The 27,750-nt window shown below is 46.9% G+C and overlaps 1 protein-coding gene across 1 annotated transcript in view; it reads right to left on the bottom strand.

The window, feature by feature from the left end:
• The window catches only part of Gle1 (nucleoporin GLE1), a 30,219-nt gene extending 19,002 nt beyond the window's left edge, over positions 1–11,217 (bottom strand). Inside the window, exons 1-6 of the mRNA XM_070533768.1 lie at positions 10,952–11,217; positions 10,469–10,735; positions 8,907–9,055; positions 4,970–5,030; positions 4,814–4,881; positions 2,510–2,784 (exon numbers count right to left, since the gene is read on the bottom strand). Of these exons, the coding sequence (XP_070389869.1) occupies positions 2,510–2,784; positions 4,814–4,881; positions 4,970–5,030; positions 8,907–9,055; positions 10,469–10,735; positions 10,952–11,077 (946 nt within the window). The 5' untranslated portion in view covers positions 11,078–11,217. The remainder of the gene's footprint in view (positions 1–2,509; positions 2,785–4,813; positions 4,882–4,969; positions 5,031–8,906; positions 9,056–10,468; positions 10,736–10,951) is intronic.
• Between the last annotated feature and the right edge of the window lie 16,533 nt (positions 11,218–27,750).

Genomic DNA, 27,750 nt, shown 5'->3' with positions numbered 1-27,750 from the left:
AAATAAGCATCGCATCTCACTGTTAATGAATATCAAGTCTCAGAGAAATAAAACTATAATAAATAAATAAATAGAGGCAACACGTCTTACACCTGTGATTGTCCATGCAGCTTTCTCCCCTTTCCCAGCTCGACAAGCCACTGTTACTCGACAAGTCATTCCATTCGTTGTAGATGAACTGAGCAAACTAGCGGGTTGGTTATGGGAAGTATGCAGCACCTAGAGGAGGTGCAACAAACCGTGGCGGCAGCCTCATGAATGGACACGCCAGCATTAGTCACTGTGCAGTCGTCAGAAGCCGATCCCGGTTCACTGCTAACGTCGCATGTGCTTGCACGCGCTAGCACTTTTTCGAGGCTTCAAACAGCCATAAAAAAAGCCGGATTTTGCTGTGAGCAATAAAGAACATTTTCGGAGATCAAGTGTTGAGAAAGGGGGAGAACTGTGACAAAGCAGCCATATTTTTGTCCTACAAGAAAAATGTGAGAGTGAGGGGGCATGCCTTGCAGATGAATGTGAACCAGGAACTGTACGCTGTAATGATACAGATTAGTAAACTGCCTTTTTAGTCTATTTGTATGCAAACTCAGAAGAGTGTCCATTTCTCAGTGCCGTTTGGATTAATGTGCCCATAAACGCATCGATAAATGCAATGCACCCAAGCGTACAAGGTGCACAGATGTGACGTCTATAAGCTTGCGAGCATACATCAGAAATGGAATCTAACGGCAAAATAGAAATACAGTAAAACCTCGTTAAACCGTACCCGCTTAAACAGTAGTTTTGTTTAAAAAGTAGTAAAGTCAAATCCCCGACTCAGCGGCCATTTAACATAATGTCTTTTGTATTCGCATAAACCTTACCAGCTTATTCCATATGTATTGGTTCAAATGTAGTGTTTCCACTTTTCGTCGCTCTAACATGGTGGTGCATCATCTCCATCGAGCGGCCCAGCAGAACAACAAGCCTCAGAGATCGGAACAATGGCCTCCAAGCGCCCTGTGTGTTTGTACGTGAAGCAACATCAACATCATTTCGGCGCTGTGCCAGAGAGTGCTGTGGCGTCGTGCAACCGAGGACTCGCATCATGCCGAAGCTCGAATAAAAAAGACACCGGGTGCTCAGCATAGAAGGAAAATTAGACATCGTGCTATTGAACGTGACACGAAGTCGGCGCTGGCATGCGACAGGGATCTGCTGTTGACTATGGTGTGTGGCATTCGGAATGCGAAGCAGTTGCTCGGCAGCACTGCTGTGACCGCGAAAAGGTGTCGGCTACGAGGTTCGACATTTTGCCATCGTTGCCTCTGTTGTTGCCAAAGTGTCGACTAGCAACAGTGATGAGGACGACACGGAAAGCAACAGCACGGGCGATTCAGGCGGGACAAGGGTAGAAGCTACACGTTACGTCAGCCTCCTGAATGCAATCGTCGCGATGAGAACAGCACCCCTCAATGAAAAAGGCACCCCGCAACTTCTGCAGCGCTACCGCACGCATGCACGGAGAACGCCAACGAGGAATCTGCCATACAAGTGTTTGCCAAGAAGAGGGGGCTGGCTGATAAGCTGGCTCGCAGCTTCAGTAAGTTAGAGGCAGCTGTCGTCGCTCCTAGGCCGCCGTGGAATCAAATGAAAATAACACTTTTGTCGCGCGAAGTGAATAAGCACTGCATGTTTTTCCCCCTTTCATCGCACTCTCTCTGAGTTACGTTTTTGACAGGTAAGTAGGTGATCTCGTGGTATTTCGGTTAAGCAGTACTACCGTTTAGTACGTACTCTATCCGAGCTCCGGCCAACTACAGTTTAACGAGGTATCACTGTAACACCAGCTGGCTACATGGGAACATATTAAAATATGAAAAATGTGTGTACAGCTTCAGTAAATTATTTACTTTGCAAATGGTCTGCACCTAGCCTTCTGAGTGTTTTGTTTTTTTCTCAGAAAGTGCACCAGTCAAGCTTCTCATGATAATACTTTAGGCTGTTAGAAATGCACAGAGGTAAACTAGGTGAAAGTGAAAGGATTATAATAATCTGTTGGGAGGGAGGCAGGAGGGAAAAAAAGACAAAAACTGAACCAATGGGAAGTCTACCGTTTAGTCCATGTCTCATGGGTGATGTGAGCCACTTGAGAAGGTTGTGAGCAATGCAAATGGGCAGAGCTGGTAGGTCCACAAATTCAGTCAGCACCTTGTCGCAACATGCGTTTATTTCTGCTCCATGCTGTAAGAACTTTATCATTCCCTGACAGATGAAGCTGGTGAGCAGCGATTTCATTTCTTACCCAATGAAATCACCAGCTGTTGATTAATTTCCATCTCCATTCTTCCTGTGATCCCTTCCTCCTGCTCCTGCTTTGGATGTATATGGCCTCTATGTGCTCCCAGTCCACAAGACTGTAGGAGTCATAATGAGCGCGTGAAATAAGGTGCTAAATAGAGACTATGAAGTGGATAACATGCCTAGAACACTACAGGCAGCAACAAAAGGAACAGAACAGCAGCCTCACCAACATCAGCAACGACGGAGTGAACCAGGGTGTTGAGCTGTGTGGCAAAGTCGAGGACCCGGCTGAGGTCTTCACGTGAGACAGAGGTGAGCATGCCAAAGGCTGCCACCTGTCGGGCCATGCGGTCCAGCAGGCCTTGGTGGTCCTCCACGGGGGTTGTGAGGAACGAGGCAAAGGGGCACTCCCCAAGAGCCTTGCGCACCGACGCCAGAGTGGACTCCATTTCCTGGCACTGGCAGCGCAATGACACTGCCCGCTGCTGTGACTCTGCCTCCCTGCACAGTGAGCGAGTGAGCTGCACGCTTGCTTGGAAGCAGCCATGGATCCGGGTTCTTTTTAAGGAAGGGGGTCTGACTTTGAGAAGCTGACTGATCATTAAACCTTTCTTGTCTCTCCAGAGCAAAGGAGCAGTAACAGCTGGAAGAAGGACTTCGTGAGTTTGCCACATGCCTTACGCTGTTGCTGCACACACATATTTTAAGGGGGATCAGGCCATCTCCCTTGGATCCGTGCAGGCTTGGAATGGATTGTTTCCACTATTGTACGCTCCTCCCTTAGATCCAGAAGTCCAATCTGTACTCCCCCGCTGTGAGGAGATGACTTATAAAATAAGTCTACACGATCACTCGCATTGATTACCTGTGAGTGAGCCAAGGAAACCTCTGCCCGGAGACCACATTTTGTCAGGCCAACAGGTATTTTCATTGCCAGGGCTTACACAGCTCCCTATCCTCTAAAGGTAAGAAACTTAAGTGAGACGAAAACAGTAAGGCGAGGGCTGGGTAAGGGAGATGGGAACATAGAAAAGGAGCTACTAGCTGTGATGGTGAGAGGAGACTGCAGGTGCTCCTTTAGCAATGGTTTGAGCTGCCTTATGACTCTGTCTGCCTGTCACGACAGCTAAAGAAGCACCTGCAAGGACCCTCTCTCCCCCCTCACCCTCATAGAGACGAATCAAGCCCCGTTAATTAAAACAGCCATTTTCACAATGTCTCAATATAATGTCAGCTTCAGACTGAGGCTTCCCTTGTTTGCCCACTGTTATAAACTGAAGCCTCCTTCCTTAAACCCCTTCACAGGCATCAGCAACACCTTCTTGCCAAAAGAGTCATTGGACTGTTTAGAACAGAAGCACCAAAGAAATAGCACTATCAGAACTGCACATACACAACTAACAAATGCCATTTGGGGTTCTCATTGCACATGCTATTCTATGAATATAGCGTGAAAGTTGTCCAAAATTATGTCAATTATCATAGCAGCACCCATCAAATTGACGACTCTATTGTATCCACAAGTGAGGAAAAATGATACAGGCTATCACTGTCTCTCATCTTACATAAATTGCGATTACTGCTTAAGAGGATGGAAGTATAATACCACATTTGAATCTAAACATTGCAAATGTTAATATCCTAATATGATAAATCCATTAAATACATGTCACCATAACATTTACTTAGTGCTTTGATTCAACATTTTGTCATAGGTATGGTGCTTGCTGCGGTAACACTGCAAGTGCAAAATGTAACAACAGAACCCTATTAAAAAACTTGATGTTCCTTGGTGCCCTAGTTCTGGCTTGAGCACTATTCATTGGGGTCCTAAACGCTGTCTTCCCATGATTCAAGAATCTCTGTTATAAAGAGCAATAAAATTTTCACTACCACTGCTACTCTGTGAGTGATGCGACTCTCACAACACATGTGAACCGTCTGACAGTGCCACACTGTCAGTAGAAAAAGCACTAAAAAAAAAAAAAACCACAAGGACACAAAAAGAAATGCTGACAACACAGAAAGCAAACTTCAGAGTACTTTTATTGTGTCATTTTCTTTAACCCAGTCCTACATTGCTACTAAGTCACCCAACTCGCCAGTTATGTTTCAGCACCATGCTTAGATAACAGACAGCACACAGTGAAACGCTAAATTTCTGTATCGTGAACAGCCTCTTTTACTGCTACAGCCCCGACTTTTTCGGTATGCAGATCATGACACCAATGCACTTACAACCAATGTTGAAGTTCAATTATTCACAGAGCATGTTAGCTCAAAGTCACTTATGTGGTGGCATGATTATTGAACGTCTGTTGAAACCAATTCATTGGTGGTGAGCAAGTAAAGCTAGGTACTAAAGGCAGAGTTCCAAATTGTGTTTGCAAATGAAGTGCTTCAAGCATTCGTTGTGCATCCCACAGATGGACACACATTTGTCACACACTACACTTTTTGTCTTGCTACTAGCAAATTAATGACGGTATTCCAAACTCATTCCAGCTCATAAGGAAGGCCCATAAGTTACCTTTTCTTCTCTTCCTCTTCCTGCTGCTTTTGTTTCAGCTCAGCTTCCTTAATTTTGTTCCTCAGGTGCTGGATGGGAATTGCAAAAGCAAGTGAATGAATTTGTGAGCACTAAAAAAAAACCACAGAGACTGCAAATGCTTAGGCAAAAACTTACCCGCACGTGGCTCTGGTGATGTTCTCGAGTCATCTGGCTTTTCTCTGCAAGCTCCCGAAGCCTAGAAGGAACATGAATGACAGTCTTTACCTGTGGAACATTACACATTCCCAGCTGCAATACTGAAAGTAGTTTTGTAAAGCTGTGATGAAATACATCCCATTTTACGACATGTTATCTTGACTACGAGGGGTGGGTCGGGTGGGGGTCATGCTAAACCTATGCGACTCACCTAATGTTGAACTTAAAGAGTACTTTCAAAATGTTCATTAAACTGTACTTTCATTCCCACAAAGTCACTTGTTATGGTGATCTGCACTCAAAGATAAGAACAAGTTTTCCTAAACAATCACACAAGGTTAAAAATGTGTCTTAAGTACTAAAGTTGTTGTCTTTTAACGACTGAAGTGTTTTTATTTTATTTTGACCAAAAGTGACCTCAGTTGACCTTTTTTTTTAATGGCTCATTTTTAAACTTCACTACATCTAATATCCTTCTAAAGCATTTTCAACCAACTTGTTTCATATTTTAGGTATGAAAACGCTGTACCACTGTCGGGCCAACTCAATGTCATTTTCGCTTTCCGAATCAGCACTTTCAGTAGAAGCCATAAGACTACCATCCGCTTCGCTCAAAGTACAAATCTTTAGTGCATTGCTTTCACTCTCACTGTCAGAGTTGAGTAGCACCTTTCTGTTGCATGTGCGAGCTGGTAGTGTCACATGCCATCGATCCAAATCTGCCACAAGGCACAAAAAGCATGGGATTACTAAAATGCGATCATTTAACACTGACAAAGTGCTGCCATCTATGTAGTAGAAAACAAAGACCGTAATAAATGCACCTCTCTAGTGCTGACAAAATGGCTGTCATCTATGTTGTAGAACACGAAGACGGAGTCAACGTGGCAGCACTAAAAAAAGAGCCAACATCTATGTATTATAAGAGAGAGAGAGCAAAAGAACTAAGGATTTCAAACTCTTGCACTGCAGCTGCCTATGCAGTTGAAGAAAGCTTTACTAAGGCCACACAAGGGGGATCAAAACCATTAAGCCTTTTAATCCATGATAAGAGTTTCATCAATGTGAAACCCACTGCAGCACACAGGCCTCTCCCAGCAATCTCCAGGTACCCTCATCCTTTGTCAGTTGACTAAGCCCCATGATTAAACGTCGTAATTGATCGCACCATCTAGCTCACAACCAGTCTCGACTGCACAATAAAACTTGCTGTTGGGTGACTTGGTTCATAATGCCGCAAGAACGTTACCGCAAGCTACAGTTCATCGCCAATATACTTATTTTACGTTGTATCCTCCACTTCTTCCTAAAGAATCGCTGTCCATTCGCTGTGCTTCCCAGGCTTTATACAGCTTTACTGAAAACACGACAGGCTTAACCCCCACTTGCTGGACATGATATGACAGACCGGTACGGTTTCGGCACGAAACTGAGCTGTAGGCTCTTTCCTTCTAAATCCGCTTTCAGCTCTGGCACCAACAAGTTGCGCGACCCCAAAACAGTAAGCCAGACATAGAAGAATTGCGCCTCTTGCACGCCCGATCTTTGTGGCGCCACCTTAGATGACACAAAGACGTGGACACGCGTGATGTATGTAATCCTTTGTAATCGTGTAATCCATTGTCGTCTCACGCCGTTGCATGCAAAGCGGCGCTAGCGTCGTGTGCATTGCCGAGTCCACCCTCCCCCACGGCGCTATTACGAAACCGCATTGAAAGGAAGACACGGTTGTGACACGGTGCCGCGAACAAACACCCCAGAGAGATGCGAGGTTTTGTGCCGTTCTTGCACCTTCAGATGTAAATACCGCATTCGTGGTGACTGGTCACGTGGTGTGTATAAGCGCTATTCGAGAGATCTTTAGGGCGCGCTCCCGTCAAACTGAGGCACAAGTCCAGATAGGTCGCATTTATGTTGCTCGTTCAGTACTGAAGCAGCTGGAACGTTTACAGATAAATATGGGTGATCGAAGGCAGGGCGCGTACAAATAGAGAGTGTGTAGGTAACGGTCGGGATGCGTCATATACGTTCGTCGCATAAGGGTCACCCGGGATTAGGTTTGCCTTAGCAACTCAACAATAGGTTGATGCTATTCAAGGCTCACAATACGCTAACATTGATCAAAAGTGTGCTCCATTTCCTTTTTTATTTTTTTTTTACTTTTGCGAATGACACTGTGACTAATGCGACTGTTACGTTGTGAAAAGGGTTTTGTACACATGCGTAACTGTCAGCTGTCGAACCGTATAGACTCTGCTTTTTGCTTTACCAGCGTCCACAGGTGCGACAGCTGTGGGCCTTTGGGCTGTTTTGGAACGTTACTTGATTCACTAACGCTCTATTACATGAATTGGCTGTTGTGCTATTTGTGGCCTCTGCTGTAACGACAAGGCCCAGATGGTATCGACATTGGAAAGTGTAAACTTTCAACTAAACTTTATTTCCCTCAGGGGCATTAATGTAATGAGTTTACCACACGTGCGCAATGATGCCACGGGCAGCACCCTACCTTGGAGGTGATACTGAAGAGCCAGGCGTTTACGAGTAATTTATCACTTCTCGCAAGCAGTAATTGTTTTTTTTTTTCTCTCTCCAGTTTTGTTATCAATAATGTTTGCTTTTGTGAGGCTTCAGCAATGCATCAACTCGTATTTCAAAGGTAAAATTCTGTGTGGTGGCTGCTCTAATCTACATTATCTGAAACTAGGCTTTTTACGCAGCCCTAAATTTCATTGCAGTTGGCCTTTAGACTGAACTAGAATACCGGCTAGGCAGACTTTCTTCTGGTCCTCACTGCCACCTTTCTGTCACTTAGCTTAAAGGGCCCATTACGAAGTCTGGCCTTTTTGAGCTCACAAGTGCAGTGCATACAATGCGTGCTCACGATCGTGCGTGCTAAGAATTGCATCGCTATGTGCTGCGGAAAGAGCTGAAATTTTCAAATAAATGCTGTTTGCCCTTCTCTTTGTGGGTGCTGCAGCCCAAGATGGGGGGATGACGTATATCGGCAAGTGCGCCTACATACGTGTATATGCTGTGACGTCGTTCATAGTGACCCGTGACACTTTGAGAATTACCCAAGGCGACGCTTGTTATTTGTGTAGTTGTTGCATCAATAGCCAAATTAAAGTTTAGTGATATAACAAAATACACAAACCAAATGTCTGCATGTTCTTGTTTTCCTTCGCACCGCAGCAAGAGAGGTAAACTTCCGTTTCGTGCGTGCTGAGAGCAAAATTATGTCATTTTCTACTGTGTTCCAGCGCGTTGTCATGCTCTGTGATCCGCTTGCGTCTGCTTCAGAGTTTGTGTAGCACTGACTTATACTGCTAGTCAGGTGTTCTCACGCATAGTGCGCCAAAAGACAAATGTGCCAGCTCGCGCGTGCAACCGTCAGTGGAAGTGTGTTGCGAAGCAAAAGTGTGTGAGAAAAGAAAAGAGAAAAAAGAATATGAAGAGAGAAGGCCTGGGACATATGCGTCACATGACCCTCTAGCTCTGGCATGGGAGAATGTAGGGAAGAAGAGAGTGCAAGTGGAGAGAGCCTCCCTGTTGGCGGTGATGCTCGCCACCTGAAATCATGAGTTTGTGGTACTGAAATATATCTTGGCTATTAATCAACCAATTTGAAAAAGTCTTGCGGTAGCATGCTCCCAAGAGAGGACGGAACAACTTCCAGAGTATAACCAAAATTTTCTATGTGGCCTGGTGAGGGGCCCTTCAATATTAGATCTGTAATTTTCCACTCCATCACTGGTCGAACAGCCAGTTAGCTTCCTTTAACGTTGTGCATTATCTTCAAAGTGATGGCATTAGAGTGTGCCATTCTGCTTGACATGTGTTTTTTATTTGCTTCTTATTATGCTGGCACGCAAAAAAAAAAAAATTTATCATGAGATATGAAGAGAGTGTGTACCCTTCCAGGTACTCCTGGTTCAGCTTGTCCAACTGCATCTGGTACTCGAGTGCCTGGTTCTGCTCAATCAGCATGAGGTGTTTTTTGGCCTGCTCCTCCCAACGACGGTTCTGCTGCTCATATTGTGCAATCCGCTTCCTCATAGCATTCTGAAATGTTCAGTACAATGAATATGTAACTGCACAATGCAGAGAAAGGGACTGTTCAATATGTTGCGTTGTGACGTTGATTCCATACATTACAAAGCTTGAAATGTCTATCTACAAAAAACTGCAGAACGAAAGCAGTGAATTCACTCTGAAAAAGATACTTCACGTATACGAGATCAAGAAAATGTCCGACAAACTCTTCTTGTAGCATAGACACATTTACTTGTGCAATGTCACAAAGGCAGAACGAAGGAACACGACCATCCAAGAAAGTTTCTGTGTCAGCGAGCATTCTTAAATTTGTCTCTATAGCAGAAGTCACCAGTGGATACAAACAGGCTTAAGCGGAAGCTTTCACTCGGGCCCAACTCCGACGCGGCCTATTCAAATACATGTAAAATACAAAAACGCTTTTCTCAGATAACCCCAGGACCAATTTTAATGAAATTTGGTGCATTTGAGAGAGAAAGTTAAATTCTAGTGACTGTTGGAAGCGGAATTTCGACTTAGGGCCTGAATTTTGTTACAATGATTTTCAAAAATTCGAAAGTTTGAAACAGATAGAAGCACGAAGTTTACAATTTAATAGCTCTGCATCAAGAACAGATATCGCATTTCTGTAAACGGCATCCATCAGATCGTTGAAAGCGGAGAAATTCGGTGTGTCATCTTATATCTTAGATGAATTTGTTACATTGTTTACAAGGGTTCTGCAAAATCTGCATTTCCATATTACTAATTTCTTTTGGATTCATGAGTAACATATCAATTTTTGTCCGCTTTAAATGTGCTATTAGATGCAATTTACAGAATTGTATTATCAGTTTTCATTGCTGAGTTACAGAGTTCTAAACTTGATGGTTTCGTTGCTTGAAAATTGTCTATTTTTACCATTAAAAAAAAAGATGAGGATCTAAATCGAAAATTCGAAACCAACAGTCACTATATTTTAAGCCTGCCTTTTAAATTCAACAAACCTCGTCAAATTCGGTGCAGTGGTTGCCGAGAAAAACGAATTCTCCTTTTACATGCATATATATAGGAGCACCCGATCTAAAGCTTCCTCTTAAGCAAAAAAGGTGATTTACGCGTCCTCTGCTATAACTACTTTTATTCTGCGTTGTGACATTTACAGAGCTACATTCTTTCCCTAATCTCTCATGGACTATGAGGCCGCCTTTTGCAAATCTCTTCTCTCAGCTGTCAAATCACTACATTTCTGCAGCAAACGGCCGACACATACTCGCGCTTGGAACTTGTGACGTTTCCGGTTGTACTCGGGCAATGCAAATGCGGCTGTGAATGCCGATCACAAAATTTCACGTTGGATGAATAAGGTCAATTTTCAGGCGAACACATTCTTGAGCAACTCAGGTTAAAATGCGCGGACGAGCAGAACAAAATTCCTGTTACCCTGACGCTGTTCAGTCGTTCTTCCTCGTAATGGTGTATGGAGACGTCGCAGTCCGAGCCGATTACGTATGCGTACAGGTCTGGGGTGTCGTCGCTTTTCGGCGACTGCGTGTTCTCCGATGGCGACTCGCTGGAACTTTGGTCGCTCGGCGTGACATCGTGTGAAGCAGGGCCGTCAGCGGCGTCTTTTTGCTGACAGTCATAGTCAAACCGGAGCGGCAACAGTCTTTTGTCCACATATACCACGGGCTTGCTCTGAAGGACGTCCTGCGATGTCAAAATCAAGGGAATCCGCCAGTGCTTTGCAGTGAACAAGCAATACATCGCGAAGGCAACACATTTCTACGGTTTAGGCACTTTGAACAAGAAAGTTAACTGAAGCTACACTTAACGCTGAGACATCAGGAATGCCTCAAAGAAATAACGCGAAGTACGCGCTATTACGCGTTTCATACATGACAAAGTAAGCTTCTGAACGCTCACCTGCCACCAATTCTTCGAAGGCCAGTGGGTTTCATAGACCAGCTTTCCTTTGCTGGTATCTCGGAGGGCTTCCAAGACTGCCTCCGTAGAGGCCTCATGGCGAGTGCCGTAAGATACCAAATCCATTTCAAATGGGGGATTCGCACCGATGTACACAATTCACCATTTGAGCTCGAACCTCAACAGCAAGACACCGAGAATCACGCAGGCCGGTCGCGCCGGTTGAGGTCTCACGAATGTTTTCCCTCCAGCAAAGATAGGATTGGCTTTAGACTTTGGCTTCGCAGCTATAAGCGAGCCAGATTAGGGCTAGGGGATCTCTAAGGTGTCAATAATATCGCGAACAGGGCGTTAGTGACCTGATTAATTCTAATTAATTTTTAGAAAAACGGACTAATTGAAATTACCCTTGAGAACGACGCGGGCGATCGAAATGTTTCATTTTCACTCGAATCTGCGCAGCCCACGCTTTCGCGTCTCAGTACTTTCCTGATCGCGTAGTGCCGCGCTGGTTTTACTGGCTCACGAAATTCGCACAAACTGCAAGTAGCAGAGAATTCAACTTCCATATTACGCCACGGGATGCTCGAACGTGGCTCGAACGGTCTACGCTACTTGACCAAATAGCAGCTGCAGCGGCGAATTCACCGCTCTGTCTTTAAAGCCCCTCAATTTTCCAAAAGTAGCGCCATTCTTAGATCTTTCCGCCACCCCGCTCACCCAGGCGCTTCCTCCTCCACTCCTCCTGTCGCTCCAGCCTCCTCCGCTCCCCCATTGGCCAATCTGTGTCACGTGAAAGCGGGCCCCGCGCTTTTGTATATTTTTTTTCTTTCCGGCGCAGAGCAGGCGCCGCGCTTTTGTATATCTTTTCTTTCCAGCGCGCTGCGACCCCCAATCTTGGGCCTGCGACCCCCATTGTTGGGCCTGCGCGTCGAAGTACGGCAGGCGGTTTGAAGGAGCGCGGTAGTTTTATACAATGTGTTAGGGCCGAGTGCTTAATTGCGATGCCGTGCTGCTGCGCCTACGGTTGCCACAACAGACCCAGTGACGGCAAAAAGCTTTTTGTTTTACCATCCGCCGGGCGCAACGCAAAACGAAGAAAAGTGGGGATTCACAAGATCGGGCGGGCTGACTTCGAGCAAGTGGCAAAGAACGCGCGGCTTTGTGAAGTGACGCGGCTCCTCCAACCTCTTCTTTTGACGCCCGTGTCAAAACGGGCCCGTGTCCAGTGCATTGGGGGTGCGTTAAAGAACCACAGCTGCAAAAAAAATTAATCCAGAGCCCCCATTATGGCGTGCCTTATGAGATCGTGGTGTTGGGATGTAAAACCCAAGAATCAACTTTTCTTCTGTCTTGTGTGCCTTGACTGTTCCAGTTAACGCAACACTGCTTCCTTGCGAAAACTTACAACGCAAAAGAATACAGACGCACGTAGTATACAGAGATAAAATTAGCACTTCAACAAAAGTGTTGCTGGTGCCAATGAGGGAGGGGGATAATTATTTTCTGAACCTCTTTCCAGTTGTCCCATCAAGTTCCTTCTTTCTTTTCTATCAAATTCTAACCATTTGCACTGTAATAAATAAATAACGATTTCATATGCTGGTACGTTGTTAAAATTATCTATACCGCCTATGTGTGAAAACGTTGCTCATGGCCACCACAACCTGTGCATGAGCTACGTACATCTGTAAAAGGCGCGGAACAGAAACGGCCCTGCTGCCAGGCATTGCTGACCGCAGACAGTCGGAATCTCTCACGCGCCGGCCGAACAAAAGCATCCTGCAGGTACGTAAATTAACCTACGAAACCACGTGCACATACTTTCGCGCTGTCAAAACCTGAAACTCTGGTAATTACTTGCGTGTCTGAGCACACCGCGTGCTTGTGTCGTGTTTCAGCAACACGAACTTTCAACGTGCGCGCGCTTTACGCCTTAAATACGCCTTGAATAATGGTGCTTTTCTCTATTTCTTCCGCAAATCCGACACGACATTCTTAAGGCCAGTTACCGACTGACAAAGCAAGATCTAGATTGAAAAAACTGCTCCGCAGGACTCGAAAGAACTTTTCCGCGGATTTCCTCCCGTAGCGTGTTAGCCGTCGTCTGCTACGGCAGGCCCACCACCAGCGGCGCCACCGTCGAGGCCGCGCCGAGCGGAGGAGGAGGGAAGTGAATGGCGCTACTTTGGGAGATTGAGGGGCTTTATCTGTCTTGGCTCGGTGCCGCCGTCTGTCGGGCGCCGTTTTACTCACCGACGGCAGCAAAGGGTGGTAATGGCGTGCCCAACGTCACCACTCCCCCGGCTGGGTGGCGGGGGATTTGAATTTCTAAAAAAGGTATTCGGACCCTTCAGATACAATTTTCTCGTAAACTAATTATTCTTGGCACAAAGCAAGCATTGCCAGGCTTCTGCAATGGTATTTAAACAGTCCACGTCGACTTCTTATTTGCCTTTAGTGTCCCTTTAACAGAGCCTCGTTTTCTTTTTGTTCAAACAGAGTGACGACGTATAATACAATATTCTGACAAAATTAGTCTCACTGCTACGATATTTATTGATGGTTAGCAGGAATCACAGTCTCCCAGTCACGTCGGGTTCAGCGCAGAGAGCAGCCGAGCGGCTCCAGCCATTTGAACGCCAGCACGAGCAAAGCAGCGATACCGACCTCTTGGGTTTGTCTTCCTCGCTTCAATAACGCTTTTGCTATCTTCGTCATTACAATGGCCCCACGAAAGCAGAGTAGCCATCGTGGCGACTGACGGTGACGACACGATAAGGGGATCATAATACGGTTTAAACGACCGTGACGCCGCAGGTCGTCAGATGGAGGTTCGACCACATAGTTTACAGCAGATGTACGGGCGACGATCCGGTAGGGTCCGTTGTATTGAGTCAGCAACGAGAACGTGAAGTGGAATCCATAACCAAACGAGGGAGCCGACACGGAAAGTGGCAGTGCTCAGGTCGTTGTCATGTCGAGTCCTCTGGTGAGCTTGACCCTCCGTCGTCAAGGTGCGGGAAAGTTGGCGGTATTCTTCAGCGCACTTGGCTACTTTTGATATGGGCTTAAATTCGTAGGCATCGCGTTGGTATGACAATACTGTCTCGGGCGTACCCAAGGGTTCTCGTCTATACAACACAACTGTGAAAAACCTGTGGTTGCTTGAGTCGCGGTATTGTATACGTTACAAAGGGGACAACCATGTCCCAATTGAAGTGGTCCGACGCGACGTACGTGGTGAGCATGTCGCCAAGAGTGCGATTGAAGCGCTCAGTTAATCCACTGTTCTCAGAATGGTACGCGGTAGATGTGCGGTGGACGACGCACGTGGCACTCGGCAAACAGGGCTTCAACCACTTGGGAAAGAAAGACACGCCCTCTGTCACGGAGGAGTTCTTGAGGAGTGCAATGTCGCACGAAAATGTGCAGGATGAAGAAAGCAACCTCGCTTGCTGTAGCTGCAGGGAAGGGCGATGTCTCAGCATGTCGGGTGTGATATGGTCAACACCAACGATCATGCATCGGTTTCTAGACGTGGTGCACGGGAGTGGGCCATAGACAGGTCGATGCCGATCGACGCGATTGAAAGGCCGCGCCGGGCATGATGATGATGAAGCAACATTTGCTGGGCCCGAAATAAATCGGTGGTGCACGCAGGCACCAGACGGGGTGGTTCCCTAGTTACGGGACCCACATGCTTCCAGCAGCTCCTGGCCCCTGTCCGTCAGTGCGAGCTGAATCGGTATAGGGCGGGGCTGGATAACATGGTTGGGCAAGGTAAGGGCTGAAGAGCGACGGTCGAGCCTTGCGGAGGAACCTTGCGTTGTTGGCAGGCTTCGCAAGCACGGATATGCTTGAGGACAAAGCTGTAGATACCGCGCCAGTAGAAGCGTTGGCGCAACCTTGCGTAAGTTCTCAGCACGCCTGCGTGAACACTCTGTGGGTCAGCATGAAAAGCAGTGCAGATGTCGGGACGCATGTGACTAGGTATGACGAGAAGCCACTTGCGACCATCCGGTATATAGTTGCGGCGGTAGAGCAGGTTGTCTCGCACGGTAAAATGAGAGGCTTGATGGCAGAGCGCGCGGGAGGGCGTGATGGTGGGAGAATGCGACAAAAGGTCGAGCACAGCAACAATCCACGTTGCTGCGAATGCATGGACTCCACGTTGAGCGCTGAGATAGCGGTGCATACTGTGCCGAGAGATGCTCTATATCACGGAGTAGAGGAGAGCGAGAAAGGGTGTTCGTGTCGGAGTTCTTGCGGCCATTGTACTCCACGTGGATATCATACTATTGTATAGCCGTAGGGCCCAGAAACCGAGGCGGCCCGAGGGGTCTTTCGAAGTCGACAACCAGCAAAGAGCGTGGTAGTCCGTGATGACGTAAAAGGGTCGGCCATAAAGGTAGCGTCGGAACTTCCCAAGAGCCCAGACTATAGCCAGGCACTCTTTCTCAGTAGTTGAATATTTGGTCTCGACATTTCTGAGGGTTCGACTCGCGTAGGCGACAACATATATTCGTTATAGCCAGGCTTGCGTTGCACGAGCGTCGAGCACTGCACCCCCGTGCCGCTTGCATACGTGTGTACCTCCGTAGGCGCCCGTGTATCGTAGTGCCGGAGTATCGGAGGAGGTGTGAGCAGCTGGCGTAGTGTCTGGAATGCGTGATCATATTTGGGAGACCAATTAGACATGTCGGTGCCAACAGTGAGAACGCGTGTCAAAAGAGCGATAACGGTCGCGAAATTGCGCACAAAGCCACGAAAATAAGAACAAAGGCCAATGAAGCTCCGGAGGCTCTTCAGTGGCGTCGGTTTAGGGAATTCGGCAACAGCTCGAAGTTTCGCAGGATCAGGGAGGACGCCGTCTTTGCACACAACGTGGCCAAAGATTGTCAAGGTGTGAGTTGCAAAGCGATCAGCGTTCTTAAGACAAGTCAAAACTTGGCGGAGACGACAAAGGTGTGTCGAGAAATCTGATGAAAACACGACGATGTCATCAAGTTGGCACAGACAGATGTTCCATTCGAGACTGCGAAGTATATCAATATTATCCATCACACGCTCGGAAGTTACGGGCGCATTGCAGAGTCCGAATGCCACGACTGTAAGTTCATATAGCCCATCAGCGGTGACCAACGCTGTCTTAGGACGATCGCATGCGGCAATGGGAACTTGCCCGTAACCAGATCGCAGTTCTAATGACGAGAAGTACTCGACGCCTTGTAAACAATGAAGTCCGTCGTCAACTCAAGGTAAGGTGTAGACGTCCTTCCGTGTGACTTTGTTGAGACGGCAGTAGTCGACACAGAATCGAATAGAACCATCTTTTTTACACACTAGCACAACTGGAAAAGACCACGGATTCTGGGATATTTGAATGACGCCACGCCGGAGCATGTGATTCACTATAGGCCGTTAATTACACGACGCTCTTCCGCTGAGACGCGATGAGGGTGGTTGCCTGAGGGGAGGCTGGGACCCGGTGTTGATGTGATGGGAAACACTGTCCGTACGACCCAAGGCGTGTTCCGTACAGTGGAAGGAAGAGCGGAAAGTATCCAGGAGGAGACAAGAGTTTCTCGTGGTGCTCGAAGGAAGCATGGCGTCAACGCACGAATCAAATACCTAGCTCTTCGGCACTGGTGTCATGGCGTCGAGCGAAAGTCCAGAAGAGGAGCCCGGCACGTCCAAACAATCGGATACATCAATGGGCTCGACACAGCCGAGGGACTCGTCGCGAGGACTCGTTGCAATGAATGTCGATGCTACACTTCTAGGGCACTGTATGTATTTATTTACTTACAGACACTGCAATCCCCAGTGGGATTCTAGCACGGTGGAAGTACAATATATCAGTGTACAAATGCAGGCAACAAAACAAAGGAACACGGAGAACATTGCCTGCACGAACAATATCGGTTTTGAACAAAACACAGCCAAAAAATTGGTAATGAAGAAGGTGATATTTGAGCTTGTAACCCATTCAACAGAGGTTACCAGCAAATGAATACAACGAAGGCTGAGTATACTTGGATATTAGTGAAGTTATTCCATTCAGTCACAGTCCTGGAAAAAAAATATTTAAAGCAACTGCACCTTACACGGAACGGTGTAATTATTAGCTGTTGCCTCTGTCTTGTGGCATACCCAGAAGAAAATGTAATTATATCAGACCTGTTAATATTGTACCTAATGTTCATTTACAAGTTGATATAAGAATTTTAGTAGGGAAGCTCGACTGCGCTCTGTAAATGCAGGCAAGTTGGCTTGTTTTAAAAGTTCTGTTACTGAGGTACGGAATAATGATTATAAATGAAAAGAACAGCCTTTCTCTGCATCCATTCGAGTGTTTCTTTGTGTTTGTTTGCGTAAACGGATCCCAGATAATAGAAGCACAATTTAGTACTGGGCATGTCACTATACACTGATTCAATGCCACGAGCATTGACTCAACGTTGTCAAGAATGGCGAGCTTCGAAGCAAGATTGCCACCTTGCCACCCGATTACGACAAGGGGTGCAAGACGCGCACCTCTCCCTCTCCGTCGCTGCAGCTGGGAGGCGTTCAAAGAAGCGGCCTTTGCGTTGGAATCCGCCGCCTTCCTCCAGCCCCTTCGACATTGTGACGGAACTAGTTCGGTGTGTGGGCAATGATTCCAGAGTTCCCCAACGCGGAGCTGATTTGACCCGCATGGACAAGCCGCCGTGGGGACGACGTATTTTTGTGCTTCTCACGGTTCGGAGTGGCACAGAACAACGAGCGACGCTCGATTGGCAACGATAGTTCCCGGAACGGCACCCGCCAACGCCGTCGTCGGGCATCAGAGCGCGGTTGCCTTTGTGTACGTAAACTGATCTTCAGAGCAGCTGCGAGTTGGTGATGTGTAAACTAACAGTCGCCGCGTCGTAGGACCGGCGGATCGAGTGTATAAAAACTGGTTGTGCGAATGCTGAGGACACACTTCTCTTGAGCAGTCATGTTAGACTGAGTCACTTCTCTCATGCAGTCATGTTGGACTGTTACTCTTTTTCTCAAGCAGTCATGTTAGACTGATTTAATTTCTGTAAATAAACCCTTTTTCCTCGTTCTCGATGAGAAGCAGTTCTTCACTTCTTCAACGATCTCAGCGTAAATAAGTTGGACGACGGCATGGGCCAGCTACCTTCGAATTCATGCCGTACTCCAATCTTGGCAAAGGACCACGGACGATGGGATTGAGCCCCCAATCCTGACAACTGGCTGACAGCGGTGAGATGGACTTTGCGACATGGTGCTGTATCTGCGGTGAGTGCTTGGTTTTTGCTTTGACTCTCTAGGCTTCATTTTGTGGTTGTTCTGTTTAGAACAGTAGGGAAGCTAGATTGTTGTGTGTTAGCTAGGTTGTGTTTTCCTAGCTAGATTTAGAGAGCAGAATCAAGGCAGTAAAGCAGCAGTCATGGAGTTAAGGACACTGCTGAGAGACGAGTTGTTGATTGTTGGTAAGGAACTGGGCCTAGATGTACGCAAGGAAATGCTCAAATCGGAATTATTGGAGCTAATTTCCAATCAGGCCAGTGAGGAAGATATTGAAATGGGAATGGAACTTCTCAAAAAGAGAGAGAAACGGGAAAGAGAAAGAGAAGAACGGGAAAGAGAAAGAGAAAAGCGAGAGAGAGAGGAACGCGATAAAGATCGCGAGTTTCAGTTAAGGAAAATGCAACTTGAACTTGAAAGCAAACGTTTGGAGTTGCCTCAAGGAAGTGAAGGCGCTCTGGGTCGATCAAGTGAGGCAGAATCGTACCGCATGGACAGGCTATTAAAGCCATTTGAGGTCGGGACCGACATAGGCTTGTTCATAAGCAATTTTGAAAGGACTTGCGAGAAGATGAACTTCGGCCCGAGTGCATGGCCACAGCGGTTGCTGTCTATGTTGCCGTGTGAGGCGGCGGAAGTAATCGCCAGACTGAGTGTGCAGGATGCATATGATTATGCAAAAGTTAAGGCTAGTCTCCTGAAGAAATACCGCCTTTCAGCCGAAGCTTTTCGGCAAAGGTTTAGGAGCACAGGCAAGAAAGATAGCGAGGGCTATCCGGAGTTTGCATATAGCTTAAAGGCCAACCTAGTCGAGTGGCTTAAAAGCGCGGAAGCGTACGACAGCAGAGACATGATCATTGAATGCATGTGTCTAGAGCAGTTTTACAAAACCATCCCCCAAGCTGTGAAACTGTGGGTGCAAGACAGAGGTAATGTAAACACTGTGGAAAGGGCGGCTGAATTAGCCGAAGAGTACGCAACCCGTAGAAAGTTGAACGCCGAGGAGGGAAACTGGGACGGTCGAAATGGACCGCGGAAACCATTTCCGTTCAAAAAGGGTGCGCAAACTAGACGATCCGAGCATGTAGACATGGCGGAAAAGCCCGCAGAAAAGAGCGAGGAGAAACTTAACGGAGAAACCGCACAAAAAGAACAGAAAAGAAAATTCGAATCTGTTAGACCAATTCGCTGTTACAAATGCCACAAACTGGGACATATAGCTGTAAACTGCGAGAAGTCTAGCGTAGTTTTTTCCTACGTGGAGGAAAAAGATGAGAATATGGAACTTTTAAGTCCATATCTCCACGACCTGCAAGTTAATGGAAAACCATGCCGAGTGCTAAGAGACAGTGCCGCCACGCTGGACATTGTCCATCCGTCTTACGTGATGGTAGATGACTTCACCGGAGAAGTAGCATGGATAAAACAGGTTGTAGAAAAACACAGCGTGTGTCTGCCCATGGCCAAAGTCAAAATCAGTGGACCATTCGGGGAGCTAGAGACTGAGGCTGCAGTTTCCAAATTTTTGTCACTGCAGTATCCCTACATCTTTTCGAATCGCTCGAATCAGTTACTGCGTGACAGAGGGCTCAAACTGGGAGAGGGCATAGTACAGGCATTGACCCGAGGCCAAGCTCGTAAGATCGCGGCGCTTTCGGCTGAAAATGCTCAAGCTCCTCCAGCTGAAGCAGAAAAGGGGATAGCTTCAATACCCGAATCCGAGCTAGGCCCGAGGGACAAAAGAACAGTTGAGGAGAGCCTGCCAGTTGACCAGCTCAATGAGAGCGTAGCACTAGAGTGTCAGAGTTCTAGCCTGCAGGAAGAGCAAGCAGACGCGCTCCCAAGCGAGACAGGGTCGTTATTATCACCGGCCTCAAAGAACTTTGATCAACTCTTACGCGTGGATAGAGAGTCACTGGCAGCTGAGCAAAAGAATGATGAGAGCTTAGCTAGATTACGTGACACAGCTAAAGAAGGCATTGCTAGGCGCAACGTAACGATACATGAGAGAGGAGGATTGTTGTATCGGCATTACAGAGATCGAAAGGGTAGGATTTTAGATCAGTTAGTCATACCTACTAAGTATAGGGAGGACCTTTTGAGTCTTTGTCATGGAAATGGGTGGTCCGGCCACCTAGGCATAAACAAATCAAAGGAAAGATTGCTTATGGAATACTACTGGCCTGGCTGTTTCAAAGATGTAGAAAACTTTGTAAGATCATGCGACGCCTGCCAGCGTTCTGGTAAACCAGGAGAGACATGGAAAGCTCCACTGAAGGTAGTCCCCTTAATAACAGAGCCTTTCAGACGGCTTGTAATAGACACGGTAGGGCCTCTTCCAAAAACAAAATCAGGCTACAGGTACTTGTTTACCATGCTGTGTCCGGCTACGAAGTTTCCAGAAGCAATCCCTTTGAAAGAGCTCAGCTCCACCGAAGTAGTACACGCGCTTTTGACAGTGTTTGCACGAGTTGGGTTTCCAGCCGAAATTCAGGCAGATCAAGGGTCAGTATTCACGAGCGCACTGACTTCCACATTCTTGCAAAAGTGCGGGGTAAAGTTAATACACAGTTCTGTCTATCACCCTCAGTCAAACAGTGTAGAGAGGTGGCATTCGGTGCTTAAGCGAGTTTTGCGTGCGCTCTGTTACGAGCACAAGGAGGACTGGGAGAACTGTCTGCCGGCAACTTTGTTTGCTTTGGGAACGGTTCCCCATGAGGCGACAGGGTTCTCACCAGCAGAACTAGTGTATGAGAGGACACTGCGGTCTCCACTGAGAATGTTAAGAGAGATGTGGGAGGAAAGAGGGGAGAGTCCAACCGTGGTTGAATACTTGCTAAACTTACTGGAACGGCTAAGCGCAACCCAAGAACTAGTCGGAAGGAACATGGCAATAGCTCAAAAGAACGCCAAAGTCTATTATGACAAGAATGCGAGGCTTCGTACGTTTGAAGCCGGCTTAACGATGAAAGCGGAAAAGTGTAGGTTTGGTTGTTCGCAGGTTACTTATCTGGGCCATGTTGTCGGTCAGGACATGAGACGGCCGGCTGAGCTGAAAATAGCGACGATTGGAGATTTTTCTCAGCCGCGCACGAAAACGGACCTTCGTTCATTTTTGGGACTTGTGGGGTACTATCAACGGTACATTCCGAATTACTCGCAATTGGCAAGTCCATTAACAGACGCCCTCCGAAAGGGAGCACCGAGTAACGTACACTGGGATAAGGACAAAGAGAACGCTTTTCAAAGTTTAAAAACGCTATTGGTTTCTCGCCCTGTGCTTCGCGCGCCAGACTACACAAAGGAATTCATAGTTCAATGCGACGCAAGCGACAGAGGTATGGGCGTGGTACTTAGTCAGGTCGGCGACGATAACGAGGAGCATCCTATCCTCTACGCCAGCCGTAAACTAAATGTAAGAGAGGAAGCCTACAGCGCTTCAGAGAAGGAATGCGCTTGTTTGGTTTGGGCCGCCCAGAAGTTGTCGTGTTACTTGTACGGAGCGAAGTTCATCTTCGAGACCGACCACTGTCCTCTGACGTGGCTCAATCAAATGTCACACAAAAACGGCCGCTTGCTCCGATGGAGCCTCACTCTCCAAGAGTACAACTTCTCCGTTAGATATAAGAAGGGAAAGTTGCATAGCAATGCGGATGGTTTGAGCAGGCTAATTTGAATTCTGCGTTTGAGGGTCCCGCCTAAATTTTAGGGTTACTAGTGTTAACTTTTATTAAGCGAAGAAGATCCCCTCTCATTTGGCAGAATTCCCTCCATGATTGCTGAATTTGTCAGCAAGAATTTGCTTCAGAAATTGGCATAGTGAAATGCAGCATTTTTTTTTGTTTCTGCACTTATGTTGTTGTTGTTTTTTTTTTTTGAAGCCTAGCGAGTCTAAAGTGAGAGCCAATGCACGTCATCTCGGCGCAGAGCCGTGTTGTGGGGTTCATTTTGCAGTTGCCTGTCCTTGTTGGATGTTTTGGGGCGGTGACATCAATGCACAAGTGGTCGCTGCGAGCCAAGACATCAATCCCCCCCCTGACCAGCAGCCGTTCTCTTCCTGCCTAGCGGTTGTCCGCGCTAGACAGTCGAGACTTTCCGGCCCATGGAGGCGCTGTCAAGAATGGCGAGCTTCGAAGCAAGATTGCCACCTTGCCACCCGATTACGACAAGGGGTGCAAGACGCGCACCTCTCCCTCTCCGTCGCTGCAGCTGGGAGGCGTTCAAAGAAGCGGCCTTTGCGTTGGAATCCGCCGCCTTCCTCCAGCCCCTTCGACATTGTGACGGAACTAGTTCGGTGTGTGGACAATGATTCCAGAGTTCCCCAACGCGGAGCTGATTTGACCCGCATGGACAAGCCGCCGTGGGGACGACGTATTTTTGTGCTTCTCACGGTTCGGAGTGGCACAGAACAACGAGCGACGCTCGATTGGCAACGATAGTTCCCGGAACGGCACCCGCCAACGCCGTCGTCGGGCATCAGAGCGCGGTTGCCTTTGTGTACGTAAACTGATCTTCAGAGCAGCTGCGAGTTGGTGATGTGTAAACGAACAGTCGCCGCGTCGTAGGACCGGCGGATCGAGTGTATAAAAACTGGTTGTGCGAATGCTGAGGACACACTTCTCTTGAGCAGTCATGTTAGACTGAGTCACTTCTCTCATGCAGTCATGTTGGACTGTTACTCTTTTTCTCAAGCAGTCATGTTAGACTGATTTAATTTCTGTAAATAAACCCTTTTTCCTCGTTCTCGATGAGAAGCAGTTCTTCACTTCTTCAACGATCTCAGCGTAAATAAGTTGGACGACGGCATGGGCCAGCTACCTCCGAATTCATGCCGTACTCCAATCTTGGCAAAGGACCACGGACGATGGGATTGAGCCCCCAATCCTGACAACGTATAGTGACACGCAGTACTGGCCTTTCTTGCGAAGCAGCCTGCTTTAGAGAAAGAAGATGGCGCTTATGGTGGCACGCCGCTAAATCCAAAGGGGAAGAGAAATGCGGCCCTAATGAAATACAGAGCCGGTGGAGATACAATAGGTACGAGGTGCTCCGGGGTATGTGGAAAGGTGTAATGGTTGCAGGGCTTGCATTTGGAAATGCCGTTGTTTAATTGCTTGAGATCAAGGGTACAATCAGGAATCGATGGCAACCAAAGGTCGGTGGGACGCCTTGCATTGGGTGCTCACGGGAAGACTACAAATGAAGCTGTGCAGGGTGACATGGGCTGAACAAGTTTTGAAGTGAGGGAAGCTCATAGTAAAATTGATTATGAAGAGCGACTGAGGAATATGGAAGAATGTAAATGGGCTGGGAGAGTTTTCAGGTATTTGTACAGGAATAGCAATTATTGACAGTGGAGGAAAAAAAATAGGAAGCTTAATTACAGCAAGTATACGACTTGTATAATTAGCAATGTGGCAACAAAGAATGTCAAGCGGAAAATCAGATAGACTGCGATAATCTCATGGGTGGCGGTAATGTAAAAGAAACCTGCTATGAGTAACTACTTAAAGGGACCCTGCAACGATTTTGACGATTTTGTACAAACGTACTGAGTCGTTGGAGTAGGTCCTTCTGATCATTAATTGACGCATCTAAGTGCTCCGCGTAAAGCGTGTAATTTGTTATAAGGTTTTAAAAATGTACATCACTGCCGATCGCAGCACACTGCTCGGCGGAATTTTCAGCCGCCCCTACCCACCCAGGGCCCGTCACCTATAATTTTTCCACCTTTATGGGAAACAAATGATGTTTGTAATAGTTGGAATGTACATTCAAACTATTACAAACATCATATTACAAACATTACATATTAACACTAACATTAACATTACATATTACAAACAAATTAACTAACGTTAGTTAATTTGTTTCTATAAAAAGAAAGTAACACAAAGAGAATGCACAAAAACAATTTCTCACTACACTTAAGCACTTCCGGCACACAGCAAGCGTCGTCTGCTTGTGTTACAACGTGCTCCATTTTGCATTTTGTTGGTGCTCCACCTGCAGGCCGATCTAATGTCCCTTGGTAATTTGAAAGTACCGCCACTCTTTGAACTCTGCCGCCGCCGCGCGACCTCCTTGCCCCTTGCGCGTCCTCCCTTGCTGCAACCAGTTTTACCCCCGTTTTTCCGCACGACGATTGGTCTCCCTGCCGTTGCCTTTGGAAACGCGCGGATCTTGCGTTTTGCTTGCGTTTTCCTTTTTAGTTCGCGCCATTTTTCTCCTCCGCTCGGCTGGCTCGGCGCTTTTAGCTCGGCGTAGCGAACGTTGTACGCTGTGTATCGTGCTATATCTGCTAGCGTTATGCCGTGTTGTTGCACATATAACTGAAGCAAGAAGCCTGAAGATGGTTATGCAGCATTTATGATACCACAAGGAAAGCGTGACAGCTTGCGCAGGAAGCAGTGGCTGCATGACATTGGCCGAAAGAACAGCGTTATTTGCGAGGTGAGGCGTCTTTCTTATCGCTCTTAGCAAAGCATCCCATAATGCTGCATTTTTTCATTCTTCTGGCCTGCTCAACAGCGTTTTTGTTGCGGCAATTTGTACGTTGCATAAAAAATGCGGTTGTCCTCAATATGCCTAATCTGCGACGGCTCCATCACCTCGGACGTCGCCAACTGTTGTCATTCATTCGGAAACGTAGCATTATAGATTCTGCTTTCCGCTGTGAACAATTATGTGCGAAGATACAGCCTCTCGATCGCACTTTTGGCGTTTGTGAGGATCCGTTGCCTGTTTTACTAAAAATTGAAATAGCAGCTTGTAGAGGAGCTATTATTTCTAGCTTACGTCGATCTGTGCGTCAGTAGGATATAATGAATGCAAGCCCTGAAAAAAGTATGCCCGTGGTATTGCAGGTGATGAGTGCTAGCTAGTACATAGCGTTTTTCAAAGTTTGAAGGCGAAAGCCTCTAGATCTGTATGTTTCAAGGTCGCGATGTGAACGGAAAATATCACGTGACCCAAGAAAGGCCAGAGGCGACCTAAAGCATGTCTACTCCTGTATAAGACAATGATTAGCCAAGTTAATTAATAATTCCTTAAGGATTAAGGTGTATGAAAGAGGATTAAGGTGGATGAAGGAGGATTAAGGTTGTAAAGCCTGCTGTAATAAAGCTTAATTCATACCAATGCTTTATTCACCCTAATCCTCCCTAATGTACCTTAATTCACCATAACCTTCCTTAATCACCTTTCATACACCCGAATTCTCTGCAAAGCACATTAATCGTCCTTAACCCACTCTAATCCCCTTTAATTCACTTTAATCCACCCTATAATTCATCTTTGTCGACTTTAATCCAGTCTAATTCTCTTTCATTCACTTTAATCCGGCCTAATCCTCCATCATTCACTTTAATCAACCCTAGTTCCACCATAATCCACCTTCATCTATCCTAATACACCTTCATCCACCCTAATCCACTTTCATTGACTTTAATCAACCTGAATTCTTAATACACCTCAATTCATCTTAATCTAATTACTAAACAATCATTACTTAACTTTGCTAATCAGTAATCATTTCTTATACACGGCTGTTCGTTCCGGCCTTCCTTCAGTCACGTGGTATTTTCTGTAGCCCACAACGCGATCCTTGAAGCAGAGATCTAAGGGGGATGTGCCACAAGCAATACTACATCAGATGCACGAAAAAAAAATTAATTATGGGGTTTTACGTGCCAAAACCACTTTCTGATTATGTGGCACGCTGTAGTGGATGACTCCGGAAATTTTGACCGCTGGGGTTCTTTAACGTGCACCTAAATCTATGTACACGGGTGCTTTCACATTTTGCCCCCATCGAAATGCGGCCGCCGGGACCGGGATTCGATCCCGCGACCTCGTGCTCAGCAGCCCAACACTATAGCCACTGAGCAACCGCGGCGAGTAGATGCACGAAGTAAAGCATCTCATCATGTGGCAGAACAATATCTGGAGTATAGAACTCGTCTCAAAACTCCTTTTACATCAGTATACCCCGTTCATACAGTTCTATGAAAAAACCCTCTTTAAAATCGTTGCCTTCACAATTATAGATGCTGTTATCAGTATTTTTTTAAATTTTGAACACCACTGGGGCACGCAAATGGCCCAAAATAACATGCCTCCATAGAATACTGCGGCCCGTTCGGGGGAGCCCAGGAGAAAAAGCGTGCCGTGCGCAGCCGGCAGGTGAGAATCGAGGAGGAAAGCGCCGCGAGGAGGCGAGTGTCGCTACTTTCAAATTATCAAGGGGTTTTAGGCCGATCAGGCCGCGCACGCGCGTCTACGCTAAAGTTCCTTCATAGCTTGAGTTTATGCCTCCAGCTATCTGTCGAAACACCCAGCTCGCCTGTCGTTACCTGAATACCAGACACGTTCGGGGCTGCGACAGAATGCTCGCAATGCACGCTGCTTCGATAGCTCTCGCTTGGGGTCGACTGCCAAGCAGCTGGCGGCGAGTTTGGAGAGGCTTCGCGAACTCGCTCCTAGAGAACCGGAAGTCAACGCCACGACGTGCCATCATGATGCAGAGCCAGCGAAGGCGGAGCTTAGCCCTGATCACTTATGCGGCCTGTGGGGTGGGCAACACAGCAACAAAGAAGGTCAAGCGGAAAGTCAGAGAGGCTGAATTAATCTCATGGGTGGCGGCAATGGAAAAGAAACCTGCCATGAGTAACTACTTAAGGGGAAAAAACGAAATTAGGAAAGAAACCATTTATGATAACTCAAAGGGAAGCTCATTACTTTTCGAAGCGAGATCGGGATGCCTTAGAACACGCACCTATAAAGCGAGATATAAGAAGGAAGAAGAAGCATGTGCTTGCTGCGGTAAAGCTAGGGAAACGACGGAGCATATTTTATTAGAATGTGAAGACGTCTATCCAGCGGTCGATTTAGGCACCACTGGCCTCCTTGAAGCTCTTGGGTTCAGCGGGAGCAGTGGTAAAGCAAACAGGTCCGCAATAGACATCAGTAAGAGGCGATTGGAGGATTGGTGGAAGAAAAGTAGGGAAACGACAAAGGACGGAGACGTACAAAAGCACAGTTCGCAATAGGGTATCAGAAAATTTGGACGTGGTAATTCATAGTGTTTTTTTTTTCATTGGTTAACCTAGGTAGGATATTAGACAGCATAGTAGCAAGAGCTTAGTGGCGCAAGCCACCGCCCCGTTCCAAAGGGGACGCTCATAACATCCATCCATCCATCCATCCATCGACGAACGAGTTGAGGAGAAAATGCATGAATATGGAGGAGGGTAACTTGTAATTATCCGTAGCTCTCTTAATATGAGATGTTTCACACAAATTGTGGCGCAAATGATTAGCTACACTTTAGCTACACCCTACGTGTCTACGAAATTTGTCTGAACTGTTTCAGGGGCCCCTTAAAGAAGTACTGACACAAAATTTCGAAGTCGGATTAACGAGTGAGATCAATTTATGTGAGCACACACACATCGTCGGCGAAGTATCAACGGCGACTATAGCCTACAACATATTTA

Source organism: Dermacentor albipictus, chromosome 2 (assembly GCF_038994185.2).
Source record: "Dermacentor albipictus isolate Rhodes 1998 colony chromosome 2, USDA_Dalb.pri_finalv2, whole genome shotgun sequence".
Lineage (NCBI taxonomy): Eukaryota > Metazoa > Arthropoda > Arachnida > Ixodida > Ixodidae > Dermacentor > Dermacentor albipictus.
Note: the sequence above shows the minus strand (reverse complement) of the source record. Positions and strands in the feature narration are given on the sequence as shown.